Source organism: Ailuropoda melanoleuca, chromosome 7, assembly GCF_002007445.2.
Source record: "Ailuropoda melanoleuca isolate Jingjing chromosome 7, ASM200744v2, whole genome shotgun sequence".
Classification (NCBI taxonomy): domain Eukaryota; kingdom Metazoa; phylum Chordata; class Mammalia; order Carnivora; family Ursidae; genus Ailuropoda; species Ailuropoda melanoleuca.
The window spans coordinates 33,798,833-33,816,945 of record NC_048224.1 but is presented as its reverse complement, the minus strand read 5'-3'; the positions used below and the strand labels follow the sequence as shown (position 1 = coordinate 33,816,945).

The 18,113-nt window shown below is 44.5% G+C and overlaps 1 protein-coding gene across 1 annotated transcript in view; it reads left to right on the top strand.

Moving 5' to 3' along the window:
- Positions 1-18,113, top strand: part of ABCA1 (ATP binding cassette subfamily A member 1) — a 141,227-nt gene that overhangs the window by 68,350 nt on the left and 54,764 nt on the right. Inside the window, exons 8-12 of the mRNA XM_034665569.1 lie at positions 5,438-5,530; positions 10,041-10,281; positions 12,225-12,364; positions 12,695-12,811; positions 17,381-17,578. Of these exons, the coding sequence (XP_034521460.1) occupies positions 5,438-5,530; positions 10,041-10,281; positions 12,225-12,364; positions 12,695-12,811; positions 17,381-17,578 (789 nt within the window). The remainder of the gene's footprint in view (positions 1-5,437; positions 5,531-10,040; positions 10,282-12,224; positions 12,365-12,694; positions 12,812-17,380; positions 17,579-18,113) is intronic.

Genomic DNA, 18,113 nt, shown 5'->3' with positions numbered 1-18,113 from the left:
TCATTTTTTAGTTTTAGCTCTGTAATCTGCCAAGAACTTAATTTTGTATAGTAGTGTGAGATGGAAAACTTTCTGATTTTTCTTACATGAACAACTAGTCCCAGCAACAGTAATTGAATAGCCCATCTTTTCCCCATGAATTTGTAATATTTAGTTTGCAGATTCTCATCAGTCTCTTCTCTGTATTTTATAACATCCAAGCCCAGAAAAGTAAAATGAAGTCTTGAGCAAAATATCTGGATACCCTGAGCTTTAAATGATACTGAAGGTGAATTGTTTTGTTTTTTTTTAACCGTGTCCTGTCAACCCATACCTGTGTATAACTCCAACACATCTTTGAAAACGGATATTTGTTTGTATTGACAATAGGTTCCGAATACTTACATTCACGAATACTGAGCATTTAATCTCAAACAACAATTAGTGTAAAAAGGGATCCTAATAATGACATTGATTGTCCTACCTATTACTTATGGCTGGGTTTAGCCAGTGTTTCTCTTAGAGACCAAAACCTAAATTACAAGCAAACCAGAGCTCAGACTATTGACAACAACCATATGATGTGGTATCACATTTGTGTCTGAATATGTAAAGGTCTGGTACCCACGGTAAATGTAATGAAGTCCTTGTATTTATGTCTGTGGTCAGCTGTGGTGTTCATGGGTTAAACAGTCATGCAGTGCCCATGCGTGGACCTTTGCTGAATTGCATAGCTTTTAAAACAAGAAGAATAAGCCTGCCTCAAAGGTTAAGACATTTAAGATGAAAAACCTGAAGGGAAAATTAGTACCTATGAAAGTTTAAATTTGTTCAGGTGAGGAAGTCGTCGTCTAAGAACAGCATGAACGGCTGATTGATTAGTACCCTTCAGGGGAGAGGTGACTGCTAATGGTGACAACAGGCCAGTGGCATAGCTAAGGTTTCAGAGATGTGGCCTTTTGTACTTGGTGGCTGTGAACTCAATTGGTGTGACGTTCTGGCCTCACATGCATTTCTTACCATCTCTGATCCCAGTCGAGGCTAGGGGAATGGATTGGCCTCTCTTCAGTGCTTCACCATCCAAAGCAGACAGCGTCATGTTGAGCAGACGTGGAATGTACAAACAACCACCTCCGTGCAAAGTAGGCTGTGAAAAAGAGGCATGAACATTGCCCAAGGGACTACGGTTTAGTGGTTCTCGAACTTCTCTGTGCAAAAAAGTCGCGAGGCTTCTTGTCTCACATGCCTCGCTTCTGAATCAGTGGGGTCTCCGAGGGCTGGAAGGCTGCACACCTAACAAACATGGCAGCTGGTGCTGGTGCAAGAGCTCTGGGACTACACTGTATCCGCGGAAGCTGCTCCTTCCCAGTTGTCTGCCGTGGTTATCGTTAAAGGCAATTGGTACTATTTAAATGCAGTATTTCCTTTTTGTAGATTCACTACATTTGTTTAATGAACTTAGGAAAGATATCTCTACTGTAAAGGTAAAAATCAATACCCCTATAAATAGAAGGTGCACATCCATGTGCATTAAGATAAATGTGTGTGTGTGTATACATGGGTGTGTGTATGTAGGTATAAATACACGCATATACCTAAACGTAGGTGATGATTTTTCCTTCCAGTTTTTCAGTCTAAGTGTCAGCCCTGGAGCAAGTTTATATGTGTGCGTGTGTGATATAAATATACATCTGTAGTTATAGTTACTACATTACTAAATATAAGTATATATTTCATCTGCTTAACATCTTTTGTTTCACAGTTTCGCAAACACTGAGGGAAAGGGGGCCTTAGGGAGGAAAGAAGCCTTCATCTCAAGTCTTCAGGAATTAGGTCTAGTCTTACATGAAGAGGATTTCTCATGTTAGAAATCGCACGTTGGGTGTGGCTGGTGTGCTTTGAGATGACAACTCTAGCTCTCTCTGCTCAGCGGAGGGAGGACGCCTCGACAGGCGAAACAGTTCTTGGAGAACTAGCCAGGAAACAGAGGATGGATGTCTTTTCAAGAACTAGAAAACCCTTCAGTTTTGGTAGTAAATTTCTAGGGAAGGGGGAAGAGGAAGGCAGGGGTGACATTTCTGAGGACTGTGAGGGCTCACTGTGTGCCATGCGCTGAGTGAGGTGCTCTGCACACGTCCTCTCACGTCGCGTTTCTGACCATCCCAGCAGACGTGCACACCACGAACACTGCTGCATAGCTGCAGAAATCAGGCCATGGGGAGTTTGAGCCGTTTGCCCAGGGCCTGGTAGCCACCCCCAGTCCCCAGAACCAGAGAAGAGGGGACAGAGTGACAGGAATCATCAGAGTCTTATTTCCATTCAGACTTTATGAAAGAAATGGATTAACTACCAAATTTTAAGTTGTGAAAAAGGACATTAAGTCAATCTGGCGTTTTTTGTTTGCCGCACAATCCTGAGCATGCGTCATCCATGGGCCTGATATAAGCACAGAAACATCCTACTTCCCATGCCTTCCAAAGGAGACCTCTCAGCTTGTAAAAGCTTTCTTATTGTAGGTTCTGTAGGGTCAACTTTTAATGTGATAACCTTTAGTGATGATGTAAACCTGTAGTAAGAAAGTAAAGCACCAAAAATCTCCCACCTTGGGGCGCCTGGGTGGCACAGCGGTTAAGTGTCTGCCTTCGGCTCAGGGCGTGATCCCAGCGTTATGGGATCGAGCCCCCACATCAGGCTCTTCTGCTATGAGCCTGCTTCTTCCTCTCCCACTCCCCCTGCTTGTGTTCCCTCTCTCGCTGGCTCTCTCTATCTCTGTCGAATAAATAAATAAAATCTTTAAAAAAAAAAAAATCTCCCACCTGTGTATGCTCACGATTACTTAGTGGAACGATTGTTAACATAATCTGTGAGTTGCATCACCGAGACCTACTTGAGTGGAGTGGTTAAGGGAAATCAGAGGCCCGTCTGAGGACAGGGAGTGTGGGAAAGGTGGATCCTGGTGAGTAAGCCATTCTAGGAGAGCTCATGTGTCAGGTTGGACAGATTCTTGCATAGAACCTTTAGACAGATTTTATCAGAAATGTGCATCCAGGATTTGGCTTGGATATTATGATGACCATGATGATACTAACTTTTAATCTTCTGTATTTGGAGTTCTTTTTATTTTATTTTTATTTATTTATTTATTTTTTAAAGTAAGCTCTACACCCAGTGTGAAGCCCAAAGGGGGCTTGAACTCATGACCTTGAGATCAAGACCTGAGCTGAGATCAACGGTTGGTCCCTTAACTGACTGAGCCGCCCAGGCACCCCTGGAGTTTTCTCTGTCTATCTATCTACCTATCTATCTATCTATTTAATATTTTATTTATTAGAGATATGACAGAGACAGCGAGAGTGAACACCAGCGGGAAGAAAAGAGAGAAGCAGGCTTCCCAGTGGCCAGGGAGTCCAACGTGGGTCAGAACCCTGAGATCATGACCTGAGCCAAAGGTAGCTGCTTAACCAACTGAGCCACCCAGGTGCCCCCCCTCCCCTGGAGTTCTTTTTAAAGGAAAATCTCCTATTTCTGAGATAATGATGAACTCTGTCCACTTCCAGCTGTTTTCCACATAGTCTGTATTGGATTTCACAACATTCCTTGATACAAGACAAATAGGAAAATAGCCCAGCCTTGAGTGGCTCTATCATTTAAGTGTCTGACTCTTAATTTCAGCTTGTGTCATGATCTCTGGGTCGTGGGGTCAAGCCCTGCATCAGGCTCCACACTCAGCATGGCGTCTCCTTGAGTTTCTCTCCCTCTGTCCCTCCCCCTGCTCATGCTTTCTCTCTCTCTCTCTCCAAAATAAATAAATGAATCTTAAAAAAAAAATAGCCCAACTTTCTCTAGATTAAAGAGGTGTCTGATACTAAATAAAATGATGCCCATAGAAGCACCAAGGAAAATCGGTTTTCCCAGAAACTTTTTTTTTTCTATTTAATGAATAAAAATGATGAAACTAACCCTGCATCCTTTTCTTTTTGGAAGCCTGAACACTCAGAACCCAAATTTGAGACTCCTCAGCTCTTGCCTCAGGGTCCATGTATCATTCTTCTTTTTCTTCTCTAGCTTAGGCTTTCTGCCCTAACTTATCTTTTCCTTGGGTCCAATTATTTTCATATATTTGCTGTGAAACTAGGTGGCATATAACAGNAAATAGCCCAACTTTCTCTAGATTAAAGAGGTGTCTGATACTAAATAAAATGATGCCCATAGAAGCACCAAGGAAAATCGGTTTTCCCAGAAACTTTTTTTTTTCTATTTAATGAATAAAAATGATGAAACTAACCCTGCATCCTTTTCTTTTTGGAAGCCTGAACACTCAGAACCCAAATTTGAGACTCCTCAGCTCTTGCCTCAGGGTCCATGTATCATTCTTCTTTTTCTTCTCTAGCTTAGGCTTTCTGCCCTAACTTATCTTTTCCTTGGGTCCAATTATTTTCATATATTTGCTGTGAAACTAGGTGGCATATAACAGCAATTAAATATACCATGAGTAAATATAAAGGTCTGACTAAAAGTAGATATACAAATAAGCATTCTGTATTAAATTTCCAGTGTTAGAAAGAGTGCTGGCTTGAGCAGAATGAACGAGAATTTCTCCTTTCCATGCTTTTGGCAGCTTTAAACTTTATATATTCTTCCTTTCTTGTGAGCCATTAGAAATTTGTTTTCTCAAGGTCATTCCTCTGTTGCCTATCTTGCAGAAAGAGTTGGGAATTTGTGGTCAGGCTTGCAAAGGAGACACACACACACACACACACACCCCTGCATGAGATGGTTTTATCTGTTGCATATCAAATAGTTTTAAATATATATTTCTATACTACTTAGAAGTATTCGTCAGAGGATTAGTAATTCTTATCTGAAACAACCTGCAGACTGGCAGAATAATTTTAGTGTCGTATTTTGGTTAGGAGTGGGTTTCTTGTGGTTTAAACTCACGAAAGACAATTATATGATTTCTCTCATCTATGGAACATAAGAACTAGGAGGATCGGTAGGGGAAGAAAGGGATAAAGAAAAGGGGGGTAATCAGAAGGGGGAATGAAACATGAGAGACTATGGACTATGAGAAACAAACTGAAGACTTCAGAGGGGAGGGGGTGGGGGAATGGGATAGACTGGTGATGGGTAGTAAGGAGGGCACGTATTGCATGGTGCACTGGGTGTTATACGCAACTAATGAAGCATCAAACTTTACATCGGAATCTGGGGATGTACTGTATGGTGATTAACATAATATAATAAAATAAAATTAAAAAAAAATAAATAAACTAACGATNACATCGGAATCTGGGGATGTACTGTATGGTGATTAACATAATATAATAAAATAAAATTAAAAAAAATAAATAAACTAACGATTGTGTGAGTGGTTTTAATTAACTTGTTTATTTTCAGTAGAGATTTCAGGTTTACATTTGAGCTTAGAAACAAAGTATTTTTTTTCTCATTCCAGAGGGAACTAAACTCTAAGTCTCCCTTCCTGAGCAAGGAACTGGCTAAAGCCACAAAAACTTTGCTGGATAGTCTCGGGACTTTGGCTCAAGAGGTAAGTTGTGTCTTTCCTGCACCAGGAAGCCGACCATCCACTATGGCTTTTTCTCTACCCTGAGTGTGGCTTAGAGGGTCCTTTTGATTTGACTATTATGTGACCATAAAATCAATTTTAGAAACATCTGTGATCTTAAAAATTATCTGGTTTGAGCCCCTTACTTTAGAGGTGAAGAAACCAAGTTGCAGAAACGTCTCAGAGCTAATTAGTTTGCGGCTGAAGGCCCGGTACCTTGTCTAGAACTTTCTCCCATTGTTACTCTCTGACCCTACCAAGGCTGGTCCTTTCACCAAAACATTTGTTTGCTAACTAATGGGGATAGCATGAACCCCCTAATTCAGACCTTCCCCTGTAAAGCCTGGCCTTTGACGTTCACCTTTGGGACTGTCATTTCTTGACGAACATTAAGTTGAGTTTGCCTTTTGGGTCTACATGTTGACAAACATGTCAGAATAACCTTATATTTGCAAGATTGGGGGGACCTGTAGGTGCTGGCAAAAGCAGTTAACCTTTTCTCTGCCTGCCAGCCAGCGTATGCTTCACGTCGGTGATGCCCAACCTTGTTTCCGGTTAGACTTGGAGAGGAGGAGCTGCCTGTAGCCCAGTGTGTGAGCAGCTGAGCCAGGGGGGTGGTGATCAGAAACAATCAGGCCTAAACGTCCAGGACAGTGGATAGGAATAATGTTCTCAGACTTGGTCCAGCCTTATTTTGAATCGTTTCTCTAAATCATTTTTTGGTATTTGTTTTATTTTTCTCAAATATCAAAATTTAGGTTTCCTAGAATAAAAGTATTGTATATTCATGATGGAATGTGCAGAACATTTGGAAAACACAGAGATTAAACACTGCTGACAATTTGGTGTATTGCTTTTAGTTCAGTTTTCTTTTTTCTTTGAATTCTGCTCATGGGTATCTGACTGAAGAAGCTTAGGTTTTGGGTCCCTTTCACGAGAAGTCCTTTCCAGCCTGCCATTTGTTATTCTGCTTGTGAATGCTGGTGACCTTTATGTAAGTGCAGAAGCTGGGTCACCTGGGGCTCTTCCGGGAGGCAGAAAGAAAAGCAGAAACTGACCTGCAAGTCCACAGCCATTTCTCTCGGGTCCTGTTAGTGGGCATCGACATACCCTGTATTCTCCCAGCTTTCCTCCCAGCCTTAGAGCAAGCAGAGCAGAGACTGTGACATGGGAGGGTGTCTGTAAATTTAGGGTCTGGGTACAGTGTTTTCTCTTACATCACTGGTCTGCCTTTTGTCCGGAGTAAGAAAAATAATTGAAAGCATGTGATGTTCCCATTGCTGATGAGGCAGAAACTCTCCACTGAGCCATATATCATTTTTCTTGGCAGCTGCTTCCTTGTGCCCTGCTTGCTCCCTGGGCCAGGGCAAGCAAGGACCACCCACTCCTCTCCGTGGAACACCTTCAAGTCCCCGTGACCATGAGTTACTTATTGTCTAACTTGCTATTTCCCTGGGACAAATAGGGAGAAGATAAATAAATGCATGTGTGTGTGTCTGTTCAGTGTTTGAAAGAAAGTTGAATGTTTTGACCAAAGCACCACCCTTGAAAGGAAAAGGGAGCTAACAATTTCTAAGGACCTCCCCCTGATTCATGCAGTTTCACCCAATTTCCCTGTATCATTCACACGACAAATGTGAGTAGGTCTTACTGTGCCCGTTTTACAGATGGCACTGAGGCTCAGAAAAGTGGGACTCACAGTCATCTAGTTAGTTAATTGGCAAAAACTAGAATTTGAACCCAGGACTGTTGGACTACAAACCCCATGTTCTTGCTGCTATGGCCTACTTTTTGTGTGGTGAACTCTGATGGAAACTAGACTAGAATAGAAACGATACTCTTCAAGGAAGGAAATACGGATTAACAGGGCCTGGCAACTGGGTGGAAATGGAGACTTTAGGAAGTAGATGAGTGAAAGCTGGCATGAGCTCCACATCTGGGTGACATGGATGGTATGCCTGATGAGATGGGGAAGGCAGGACGGGGAGCCTCCCAGTTATCTCTTCAGCCCCTACCATGTGCCTGACATTGCTAGATGGTGGGGTCTCAAAACTGAGCACACAAGCTTTCCTGTTCTTGTGGGGCTTGTGTGGTGGGAGATAGAAATAAACAGGTCAGCATATAATGTGCCAGCAAGCATCTCACCATGAAGAAAAATAAAGCAGGGTAGGAAGGATAGAGGGTGCTGAGGTATTGTTTCAAAGGGGTGATTAGAGAAGTCCTCTCTGACGAGGTGACAGTTCAACTTGAAGACACGATCATGTATTGTCCACTCCAAGCAGGAACAGATACAAAGACACTGATGTAGGACATGATTAAGGAAGGCCTTTAAAGACCCAGGAAGGAGGATGGTATGGGCCGAACAGAGGGAACACAATGGAGAGGGTGCTGGGAGCTGAGGCCAGGGAAGGAGGTGAGCACCGTGAAGGCCTGGTAAGGCTGGATTTACGCTACGAGATGGGAAGCCAGTGGGGGGTTTGGAGCACAGGGTATAGGATGTGATCTAGAGTATGAGACTGTTTACATTCTTTCTGCTAAATTGAGAAGAGACTAAGGTGGGGGCAAGGGAAGAAGGGGGCCACTGCAATGTCTTGAGAAGGTAGTCAGCCAGCCATTCAGTCACTCCATAGATGATTATCAAACACCATCTTTCATGGGCTGGAGGACAAATGGCCACCTTTCCCCGTGAGTAGGAGTGCTTCACAGAGGAAGTGTGGAGCATGAGCTGAGGTGTAGAAAAATGAGTAGGAGTTCACCCCAAGACAGGTGCTGGGAAGAACCAACAGTATGGAATAACTCCGTCATTCTGGTGCCTCTGTCCAAAGATGTACTGGTTTTATGTGGGAAGAAATTTGTTCTTTTGGTTGGGGGCTGGTGAGCTGGTGGCAGTGATGCAGCCTGTGGAAAGAGAAGTGAGTGGCTCTCACTGTCATTAAAACATCTCTACTGGGGCGCCTGGGTGGCGCAGTCATTAAGGGTCTGCCTTCGGCTCAGGGCGTGATCCCGGGAGTTCTGGGATCGAGCCCCACATCAGGCTCCTCCGCTGGGAGCCTGCTTCTTCCTCTCCCACTCCCCCTGCTTGTGTTCCCTCGCTGGCTGTCTTATCTCTGTCAAATAAATAAATAAAATCTTTGAAAAAAAAAATCTCTACTGCTCTTCACCCACCAACAAAAGAAAGGTAGTCTGACTACCTCTGCCCTCCCTGTCTAGATACCTCATCCAGGTGATAAAAAGATAAAGTAAGGAAAAGCTGGCCATCTAATTATGTTCTTGTAGTATATGTCAAATGCTTCCTCTTTGGAGGGAGAAATGTTTGTGACCTCTGACTTGTCCCTGGAGTGCCTGGTTTCCCCCTGGAGGCAAAAGGCAAAGTCAGGATCTGCAGTATTGAGGACCATATGACCCAAAGGAACCAGGAGGGCCTGAGATAGAAAACTGGGCACACGGTGTCAGAATCTAAGCCTTCCATAGGGAGTGGGCAGGGCCCCTGGGTCTCTCCCCTCTGCCCTCCATGGCTCAGTCTTTCGGGTGGTGAGAACATGCAGTGACTTTTCAAGGAATATAGAGATATATTACTGCTTTATTGTGAAATGTGTAGAAATGCAAAGTGCTTGATAAGTATTTAATGGTAAGAACAATTGGGCCAAGAACTCTGCAAGGTGCTGGAGCACATTTGTCTATGAGACAAAGCGCTAGTCGGGTGTAAGTCACAGACACAGCCCGTGGGTGCTGGGACGTGGGACTCATCCTTTGCAGGGCCTTCTCTTCTATTTCATGTGATTTACTCTGCCCCATGCTCTGTTCAGCTTCATCATCTTGGCAAGAAGTTGGGCCCTCAGAGAAGTGACTTTTGTAAGGCTGGAAGTGAATGAGACCTGTAGCTGGAATTCAGCCTCGGGTCTCCCATGTTATGCTTCTCGTGTTGTCCAGCACTTCACTGAGACCAGGATGGGCACGTCACACATGCTACTTTCCCTCCCAGGGGCAGAGGCTCCTCAGTTTCTACAGGGAAGTTTAAGGTGTTTTAGAAATGAGCACGTGCTCTAGGGTGTGAGCCATTCCTGATGGATGTATATGAACACATGGCTACTCAGAGAAAGCCTCTCTTCCATCAACCAGAAGATAATCTGAATGAAATAAAGCCCATCCCCAGGGGCTCTGCTGACCTCTAGTTTGTGCTTTTCAATCTCAAATTTGAATAGGGATCACCTGGGTGTCTTGTGAAAATGCAGATTTGAATTGTAGTTGGATAGATCTGCACCTTGCCAATAAGGCCCCTGCTGGTCCCTGGACCACCCACGGAGTAGCAGGGTGCTGGCAATCCCATCCCAAGGCTCAGAGGACAGGACACGATATGTTCTGGGGCGTGGCTCTGGAGAGGTCAAGGAAATAAGCTGTTTCTTTCTCTTTCTTTCCCTCACCCTTGCGATACCCTCTTCTCCTCCTTCCCTCCCCCCTCCCTTTCTCCTCCGGATCCCAATCCGGGCACCAGCTGTTCAGCATGAACAGCTGGAGTGACATGCGGCAGGAGGTCATGTTCCTGACCAATGTGAACAGCTCCAGCTCGTCCACCCAGATATACCAAGCCGTGTCGCGCATCGTCTGTGGCCATCCCGAGGGCGGGGGCCTGAAGATCAAGTCCCTCAACTGGTACGAGGACAACAACTACAAAGCCCTCTTTGGCGGCAATGGCACAGATGAAGATGCCGGCAGCTTTTATGACAATTCTACAAGTGAGTGTCTGTGTAGACGGAAGCCCCCCTTAGTGCTAGCCTGGGTCCCGCATCGCTCCTCCCTCACGTTTACCCTTATCCTCTGGAGCACTGTTGGAAGTGTACGTGTCTGTTTGCCCACCAAGCTGAGCTCCTAGCAGAGACTTTTCCTTATCAGCGAACCACCTCCCCCTGCTTTGAATGGGGCCTGGCAGATTTCAGGTACATGGCGTGTTCATCAAATGCAAGAGTGATTGAAAGCCAACCCCCCCAGTTTCCTGAGAGTTGTAGGAGGGGAATTCCCAGAGAAATCAAGGATCTTCTTCTTCCTCCTCCTCCTCTCCCCTCCCGACATGCTGTATATTAAAAACTTTAAAATAACAGAACGATGACAGCAATAAAAGCTAACATTTAGGGAACATTTCCTGTGTACTGGGCATTCTATTGACGTTATCTCATTTAACCCTTCCAGGAACCCTGCAAGGAAGTTTGTATAACCCCCCCATTTTATGGGCTCAGCAAGGTTAAGTGACTTGATCAGAGCCACACCATGGTGAATCCACAAGAGCCGGGGTTAAGCCCAGATCTGCCTGGCCCTGTGCTTTTTTCCCCGTAAACCACATGGCCTCTGAGATAGCTGTTGATGTGGTGTGTGCACCATCAGACTCAGGCATTTGATCTGCTGTTTGTTTTTGGTGCTTAGCTGCAAGGTGGTGTTACAGAACCTTGTAACTCCGTATCTGCTTCTCACACTTGGGCAGTTTCATGGGGATGTGTTCCGTCTGGTGGCAGCAAGGAGCCAATGTTACAGTTTTAGACAATGGTATCCTTTTCCTTGAAAACATGATGCAAGTGAGCCTTTCTCCATTTCCAACCGCAGGTGTCTCTTTCAGACACTGGGCGAGGCAGCCTTTTGTGCATTACTGTAACACAAGAATCTTTTATTCTTCTCTGGAGTGAAGCACTCCAGACATAGCAGGTTGCTTTGCAAGCCTAGAGGGGATGGCATTAGAGGCAGTTTTCTGAAATGCCGTCTGCTCCACTCCCTCACTTGCAAGTCAACCCAAGAGAAACTTCATTGCAAAGCAGATACAACTATGAGGAAACCTTTTTTTTTTTTTAATATATCCTCTCTGCAGCATATAGAGGATGCTTGCCATCTAAAAGAACCCAAAATGAAAAATTTAAAAACAATTTCAGGAATCCTTCTGGATAACCAAACCTCATTGGTCTATTATAATTTTGGATTTTTCCATTAGGAATTTTTTTTTTTTTAGGATTTTTTATTTACTTATTTGACAGAGATAGACAGCCAGCGAGAGAGGGAACACAAGCAGGGGGAGCGGGAGAGGAAGAAGCAGGCTCCCAGCGGAGGAGCCTGATGTGGGGCTCGATCCCGGAACGCCGGGATCACGCCCTGAGCCGAAGGCAGACGCCTAACGACTGCGCTACCCAGGCGCCCCTCCATTAGGAATTTTTATTATATATATTAGATATACTTGTGATGAGACCTGTTAGAGGGAAATGTTTTATTTTTGCTTGAAAACTAAGTTGAAATTCAGCTTTCTGTTCTCAATGGAAACAAGGTGACAAGCTGACACGAGACTATGAATCTAGAGTTATGCAGGAATGTGCATAGTAAAAACATTTTTCTACATCCTCTCTGTTGTAAGTTATCCATCATCAGTGTTATAATCTCTGATTAATTTTTCTCAAGGATTGTTGTAGGGGCTCTACAGATAACATCTGTTAACCCTCACCACATCTCTGCCAAGTACCTAGTAACTTTATTTTTACAGAGGTGCAAACTGAGGCTCAGACAAGTGAAGGTATTTGTTACGTGGCGATTAAGTGGTGGAGCTGGGATTTGAACCCAGGACTGTTTGGCTAGCTCCGAAGCCCCTCTTTGTTCCCACATGTATATGACCATGCATATGAATATCTGCCTTTTGTCTTCTTCATAGCTCCTTATTGCAATGATTTGATGAAGAATTTGGAGTCCAGTCCTCTTTCCCGCATCATATGGAAAGCTCTCAAGCCTCTGCTTGTTGGGAAGATCCTGTATACTCCTGACACTCCAGCCACCAGGCAGGTGATGGCCGAGGTAAGCTGCCCAGGCCCAGAAATCCCTCTCCAGAATCCTCTTAGAGTTATGGGCAAAAAAGTGAAGGTGGCTTCAAATGGATTATATCGACTATGCTCATGGCTCTTTGGGGTTTCCAACATGGGAGGACTGTAAGTGTGGCCCAGGCCAGAGCTGACTGTGGAGGGCCAGCTCTCCAGCCCTGGATATTTGAATCACAGCTGCAGGCAGGCACTTGTTAGAGATGGGAAAGACTGGAAACAGTGATGGCGCATCTCTTCAGGGGGCAGCTGAATGTCTCATGGCTCTCTTCCTTTTTTCCTGCTGCCCCCGGGTCCCCACTGACTCCAGGTGAATAAGACCTTTCAAGAACTGGCTGTGTTTCATGATGTGCAAGGTATGTGGGAAGAGCTCAGCCCCAAGATCTGGACCTTCATGGAGAGTAACCCGGAAATGGACCTTGTTCGGGTGAGTGTCCCTTGGATTGCTGTGTGCCTGCCTGATGCTAGAGAGGGGAGTTTCTGGTCACTTTCCCACAGGTGACTAGGACGGGAATTCTTACATTTAACCAGGATCGATGTATTAAGCGTAGCTCCAGCTGCCAGTGATGGTGCACAGATAACGCTCTCATGCACACCGGCATCCATGTGCTTGTGGTCAAAAATCCTTGTTCCAGGAAACTTAGTGAGAGTTGGTATTGGTGATTGTAGACCCCTGCCTATTGTCATTTCTGGTCTTAAAGCCAACCATGGCGTCTTAGTTAGCCTTCCTGTATCTTGGTAGGTCTCGACACAGATGTGGGGGCAAAAGCCTGGTTCCTTGCTCCCAACGCACTGTGTGAGTGCCAAGCCACCGTTAAGGTGTGGAGGGGAATTGCCCTGAGTGCTTCTGAGCCACTTGAAAGGGAGAGGTGCTCTAGAGACAATTGGATTCAAAAGCGGAGGAGTCTGAGCAAGAACAGAATGTTTCCTTTGTAGGAGCCTGAGTGCCATTTAATCACATCATCCCTGCCTTGGGCTGAGTCAGAGAGTCATTAGACTATTTCCTATCTCTGTGGTGAGGGAGGCCTGTTTCTGCTGTCATTAAGAAGCAGGAATGGATTTTACCAGGTTTCTTGTCTTGACACTCATTGGTCGGAGGGGGCAGCTGGGTTTTAGAGGCGGTACCTACCTGGAAGGTTCTCTCCCAGGCCTTGGATTTCCCCTTGATGCCCTGGTGGTGGGTGGGTGGTGTGATACCCAGGGAGCCTTCCAGTGATGGGAAAGCTGGAGTCATCTTTGTTGCTCTAGTCCTGTTACATATGCAGAATTCTTAAATTGGGGCCTTTAAAAACTAAGGGACTTGAGGGGCGCCTGGGTGGCACAGCGGTTAAGCGTCTGCCTTCGGCTCAGGGCGTGATCCCGGCGTTATGGGATCGAGCCCCACATCAGGCTCCTCTGCTATGAGCCTGCTTCTTCCTCTCCCACTCCCCCTACTTGTGTTCCCTCTCGCTGGCTGTCTCTATCTCTGTCGAATAAATAAATAAAATCTTAAAAAACAAAACAAAACTAAGGGACTTGAGTGAGAAAAACATGAATAATAATTTGCATGAATATATGGAATAATTCCTGGCTAGTAATAACAACTCATGCCCTTCAAGTATGGGTCTCTGTTGGGCTCCAGTCTGTCCTCTAGAAGGGATTCCTATGATCCAGCATGCACAGTGCCATAGACCTAGGTGTGGTCTTGGGCCTCTTCTTCCTGGTCCTGTCCTTGGAATCTGATTTTTTACTTATTGGATGTCTCTCCTTCTGTGTCTCAGAAGATTATGAGGGGTCCTTTGGAGGAACTTGATGAGTTTTGGTCCATAGGCAGATAGATGCTGCCCCTACTCTACTGATCGATTGATTAAAAAAAAATTAAGATCTTTATTTATTTTTTAAGTAATCTCTATACCCAGTGTGGGGCTTGAACTCATAACCCTAAGATCATGTTGCATGCTCCACCAACTGAGTCAGCCAGGTGTCCCTTATTTTAAAAATTTTAATTGAAGTATAGTTGACGTATAATATTAGATGCTTCCCCTACTCTTAAGTGGAGAGTTTGGCTTGGGTGCTCCAGCAGCTCCTAGCTCCAGGTGCTTAGAGGACAAAGCCCTTGTAAACATGGCCATGGCATTCATTAGTAATTCTGCTGGGAGAACCCAGGATGTGCAATAGGAAATGTAGGAACTATGGCTGGGGAGGAAGGCATGGCATGTGGTTTGGAGAGCCTTGTGTGTAAAGCCAAGAACTTTTACTTTAAGCTCTGGGGGACCATGAACAAGTTTTAAGCAAGGAGAGGTGCAGATACATCAGTCTGATATGTCAGGTGGATTGAAGTATGGAAAGATGGAAGGCAGAGACCAGAGTGAAGACTAGCCAAGTGGGTGGCCAAGGCTTCTGCAGGAGGTAAAGCCTGGTGGCTGCTTGATTGTGGAGGGGGAAAGATTTCTAGCAGGAGGATGGTAGGGATGTCCAATATGCCAATGGGTACTAAGGCCCAGGGTGCAGGGAGGTGGTTCAACTGGAGGCACTGACTCGGGGACTCCTCAGTCTGTGGGTGGAAGTTGAGGGGCCTCCTCCACTGCTTTCAGTTCTCTCTGAAGGAGTGTTAGAGTCTCTAACTCCCCAAGCTTGGGCTGCTCAGTCCTCTGTACCCTCTACAGTCTCGTATCTGGTATGTGAGGTGATGCCTGAGGCTTTTGCTTCCTTTCAGGTAGCTCTTGTTTTCCTTTCTTTTTTCAGCTTTATTAAAGTGTAATTGACAAAAATTGTATGTACTTAAGCTGTACAACATGTTTTGATATAGTAAATGTTGTGAAATGATCATCACAATCAAGCTAATTAACATATCCATCACCTCACAAAGTAGCCTCTTAGCAAATTTCAAGTATACAGTATCTTTTTTTTTAAAGATTTATGTATTAGAGAGAGATCATGTGTGCGTGTGAGCAGGGAGAGGGGCAGAGGGGAAGGTAGTGGGAGAGGGACAAGCAGACTCCACACTGAGTACTGAGCCTGACAGCAGGCCCAGTCCCAGGACTTGGAGACCATGACCCCAGCCAAATACCAGAGTCGGACGCTCAACCGACTGAGCCACCCAGGCACGCCAACAGTACAGTGTTATTAACTACGGTCATTCTTCCGTGCATTAGGTCTCCAGAACTTACTCATATTGCATAACTGAAACTTTGTACGCTTTGGCCTACCCATTTCCCTCACTCCCAGCCCCTGGAAGCCACCATTCTACTCCGTAGTAGCTCTTCTCGTTCTGCTTTTTCCAGCTGTGTCTATGTGCACTGCATCACCACCACCCTCTCACCCAGATCGGGAGGCACTTCTCTGTTGAGTCACGAAACCCACTGACATTAACTGTTCTCCTTTCTGAGCTGCTCTTTGCCTCCTTCATCTGAAGACCCTGCTTTCTCCCTGGCTACCACTCCTGAGGGTGATCTCAGGTCTCTCGATCCCCTCAAGTACCCTAAAATGGCCATGTAATCAGCAGTCTCAATGGGCACATCTTTCTGGTCCTGCTGCCTTCCTTAACCAAGTTGCTCGAAGCCACACTGGGCAGGGCAGGCCTCACCCCAAATGCCATGTGTCTTCAGTCAGCTCTTACTTGTTTGAGTCTCCAAAGGAAGCCATTTCAGAATTGCTAAACCATACCCCTGTGAACTTCTGTGAGGTAAAAATTTGTATCTGTTAACAAAAATACTTAACGTGTCTTACTGATGATAGTATAAATTGTTACTCCCTGTAGGAAAGCAATTTGGAATGAAAATTGCAAAAGCCATAAAAAAAGTGCTATCCTGTGTATCTCCATTCTATACACCCTCAGGGATGTACCCTACAGAAATAATTTTAAAGAGAGAAGTCACTGTATGAGAGGAAATGTTATTGCTATAATAATTGTGAGAAATTAGAAATAGGCTAAATTCTTAGCAGTATGGGAATAGTTAATGAAATTATAGTATATATACTCTATAAACCCATTATACTCCCATTAAAATAATACATATGAAGCCACATGGGGGAAAAACTTAAATTGTTAGTGGAAATAAGACTGATTTAAAAGGTAGCAGTGTTTGGTTCCTTAGAGATTCCATTTCAGTAGAGCCAGAATTTCATCTCCCCCCTTAAAGCTGTGACAGGAGTTATACCGGCTTCTCCTTTTCCATGAGCTGAGTTGGAAGCTGACCCACGTTTCTGGCAGCACCTGTGCAGGCTTCTGCCCCAGCCCTCTGCATCTGCTGGTTGAACAGCAGATTAGTTTGTCCTTCTCTTCCATGTTGACTCACGTGGGAAACCAACCAGCCAGGGAACAAGACATGGAATGCGGGCCTCTTCTGTATCACAACCATGCGTCCTGCAATTTTACTTGGTTTCATCACGGCAGCATTTTCCTAAACTAAACAGCACAAGTGGGTTTGTCTTAATTCAGTCTAGAGATAAGGTGTTTATGAGGAGTCATCAGCTTGAGTCTCAAAAGAGGAAGACGATATAATGCAGGGGAAAGGTACCGTAGAATCAGAGTCCATGTTTCATGCCCTGGCTTTGCTGCTTGTTAGCTGTGTGACCTTATGTTAGGGACTTGACCTTTCTGAACCTGTTTTCTCATCTGTAAAATGGGACTTTTAGATATATCTTCCTCATGGAGTTGGGTGACGTAAAACATGTAAATGATTTAATATAAAAATTGTGCGGAGTAAGTATGATCATTGCTGTTACTGCAGTTGATACTATTAAGCTAGGCTGGAAACGTGGACTCTGGATTCAGACTAGTCTGAGTTTGAGTTTCAGCTCCATGTCTGTTAGCATTATGATTCACCTTGGTTAAAATCATACTTTTTTTTCCGACCTCAGTATTCTCACCTGTAAAATGGGAACACTGTTATCTACCTCACAGTTTTCTGTGAAGATAAAAAAAAGAGACAGCATATGTAAAAAGGTTAGGTTTTGTAAATCATTCTAGACTTAGTTGGTGTTTATTGATTGTACCTTCTCTTTGGAACGGCAGACAATGTTGGACAGCAGAAGCAATGACCACTTTTGGGAACAGCAATTGGATGGCTTAGACTGGACTGCTAAAGATATCCTGGCATTTCTGGCCAAGCACCCCGAGGATGTCCAGTCTGCTAATGGCTCTGTGTACACCTGGAGAGAGGCCTTCAATGAGACTGACCAGGCAATCCAGACCATCTCTCGCTTCATGGAGGTGAGGAGCTGTTGTTCCATGGATCATTTAGAAAAGTGTTTGGCTTCTTTCTGTGAGGTGGTGCAGTAAGGTTTGAATTGGAGGAAAGTTTAGAAATAATGTATAGTCTTATTTCCAATAGTATCCTTAACCTAATATGGGGCTTGGTGTACAGAAGGCATTCCTAAATGTTAGTTGAATGACTGGATGAGTAAACAGACCTAACTCTAGCTTTATTCTCTCTGACTCAGAGGTGTTTCTGTCCATTGTCTTCTAGGTTTTCCCAAGGTTTCATAGCTCAATACCTAATGGCAAGAAAGCAGGCCCTTAAAAAGGCGTTATTTATGAAGTTTATCTAAGAATGAATAGGATACATTATATTTTAAAAATCTGGTTTTAAAAATGATGTGACTTAATAAGGACAAATAAGGGGGGTTTTTTGGTCTGCTTGTTTGGTTGGTTAATGCTTCAAAATTGCCAAGAAAACAGAAGAAAAGGAAGTATGATCATTGTTTCGACCTCTTCCCCTCCACAAAAATCCGTATAAGTAACATAT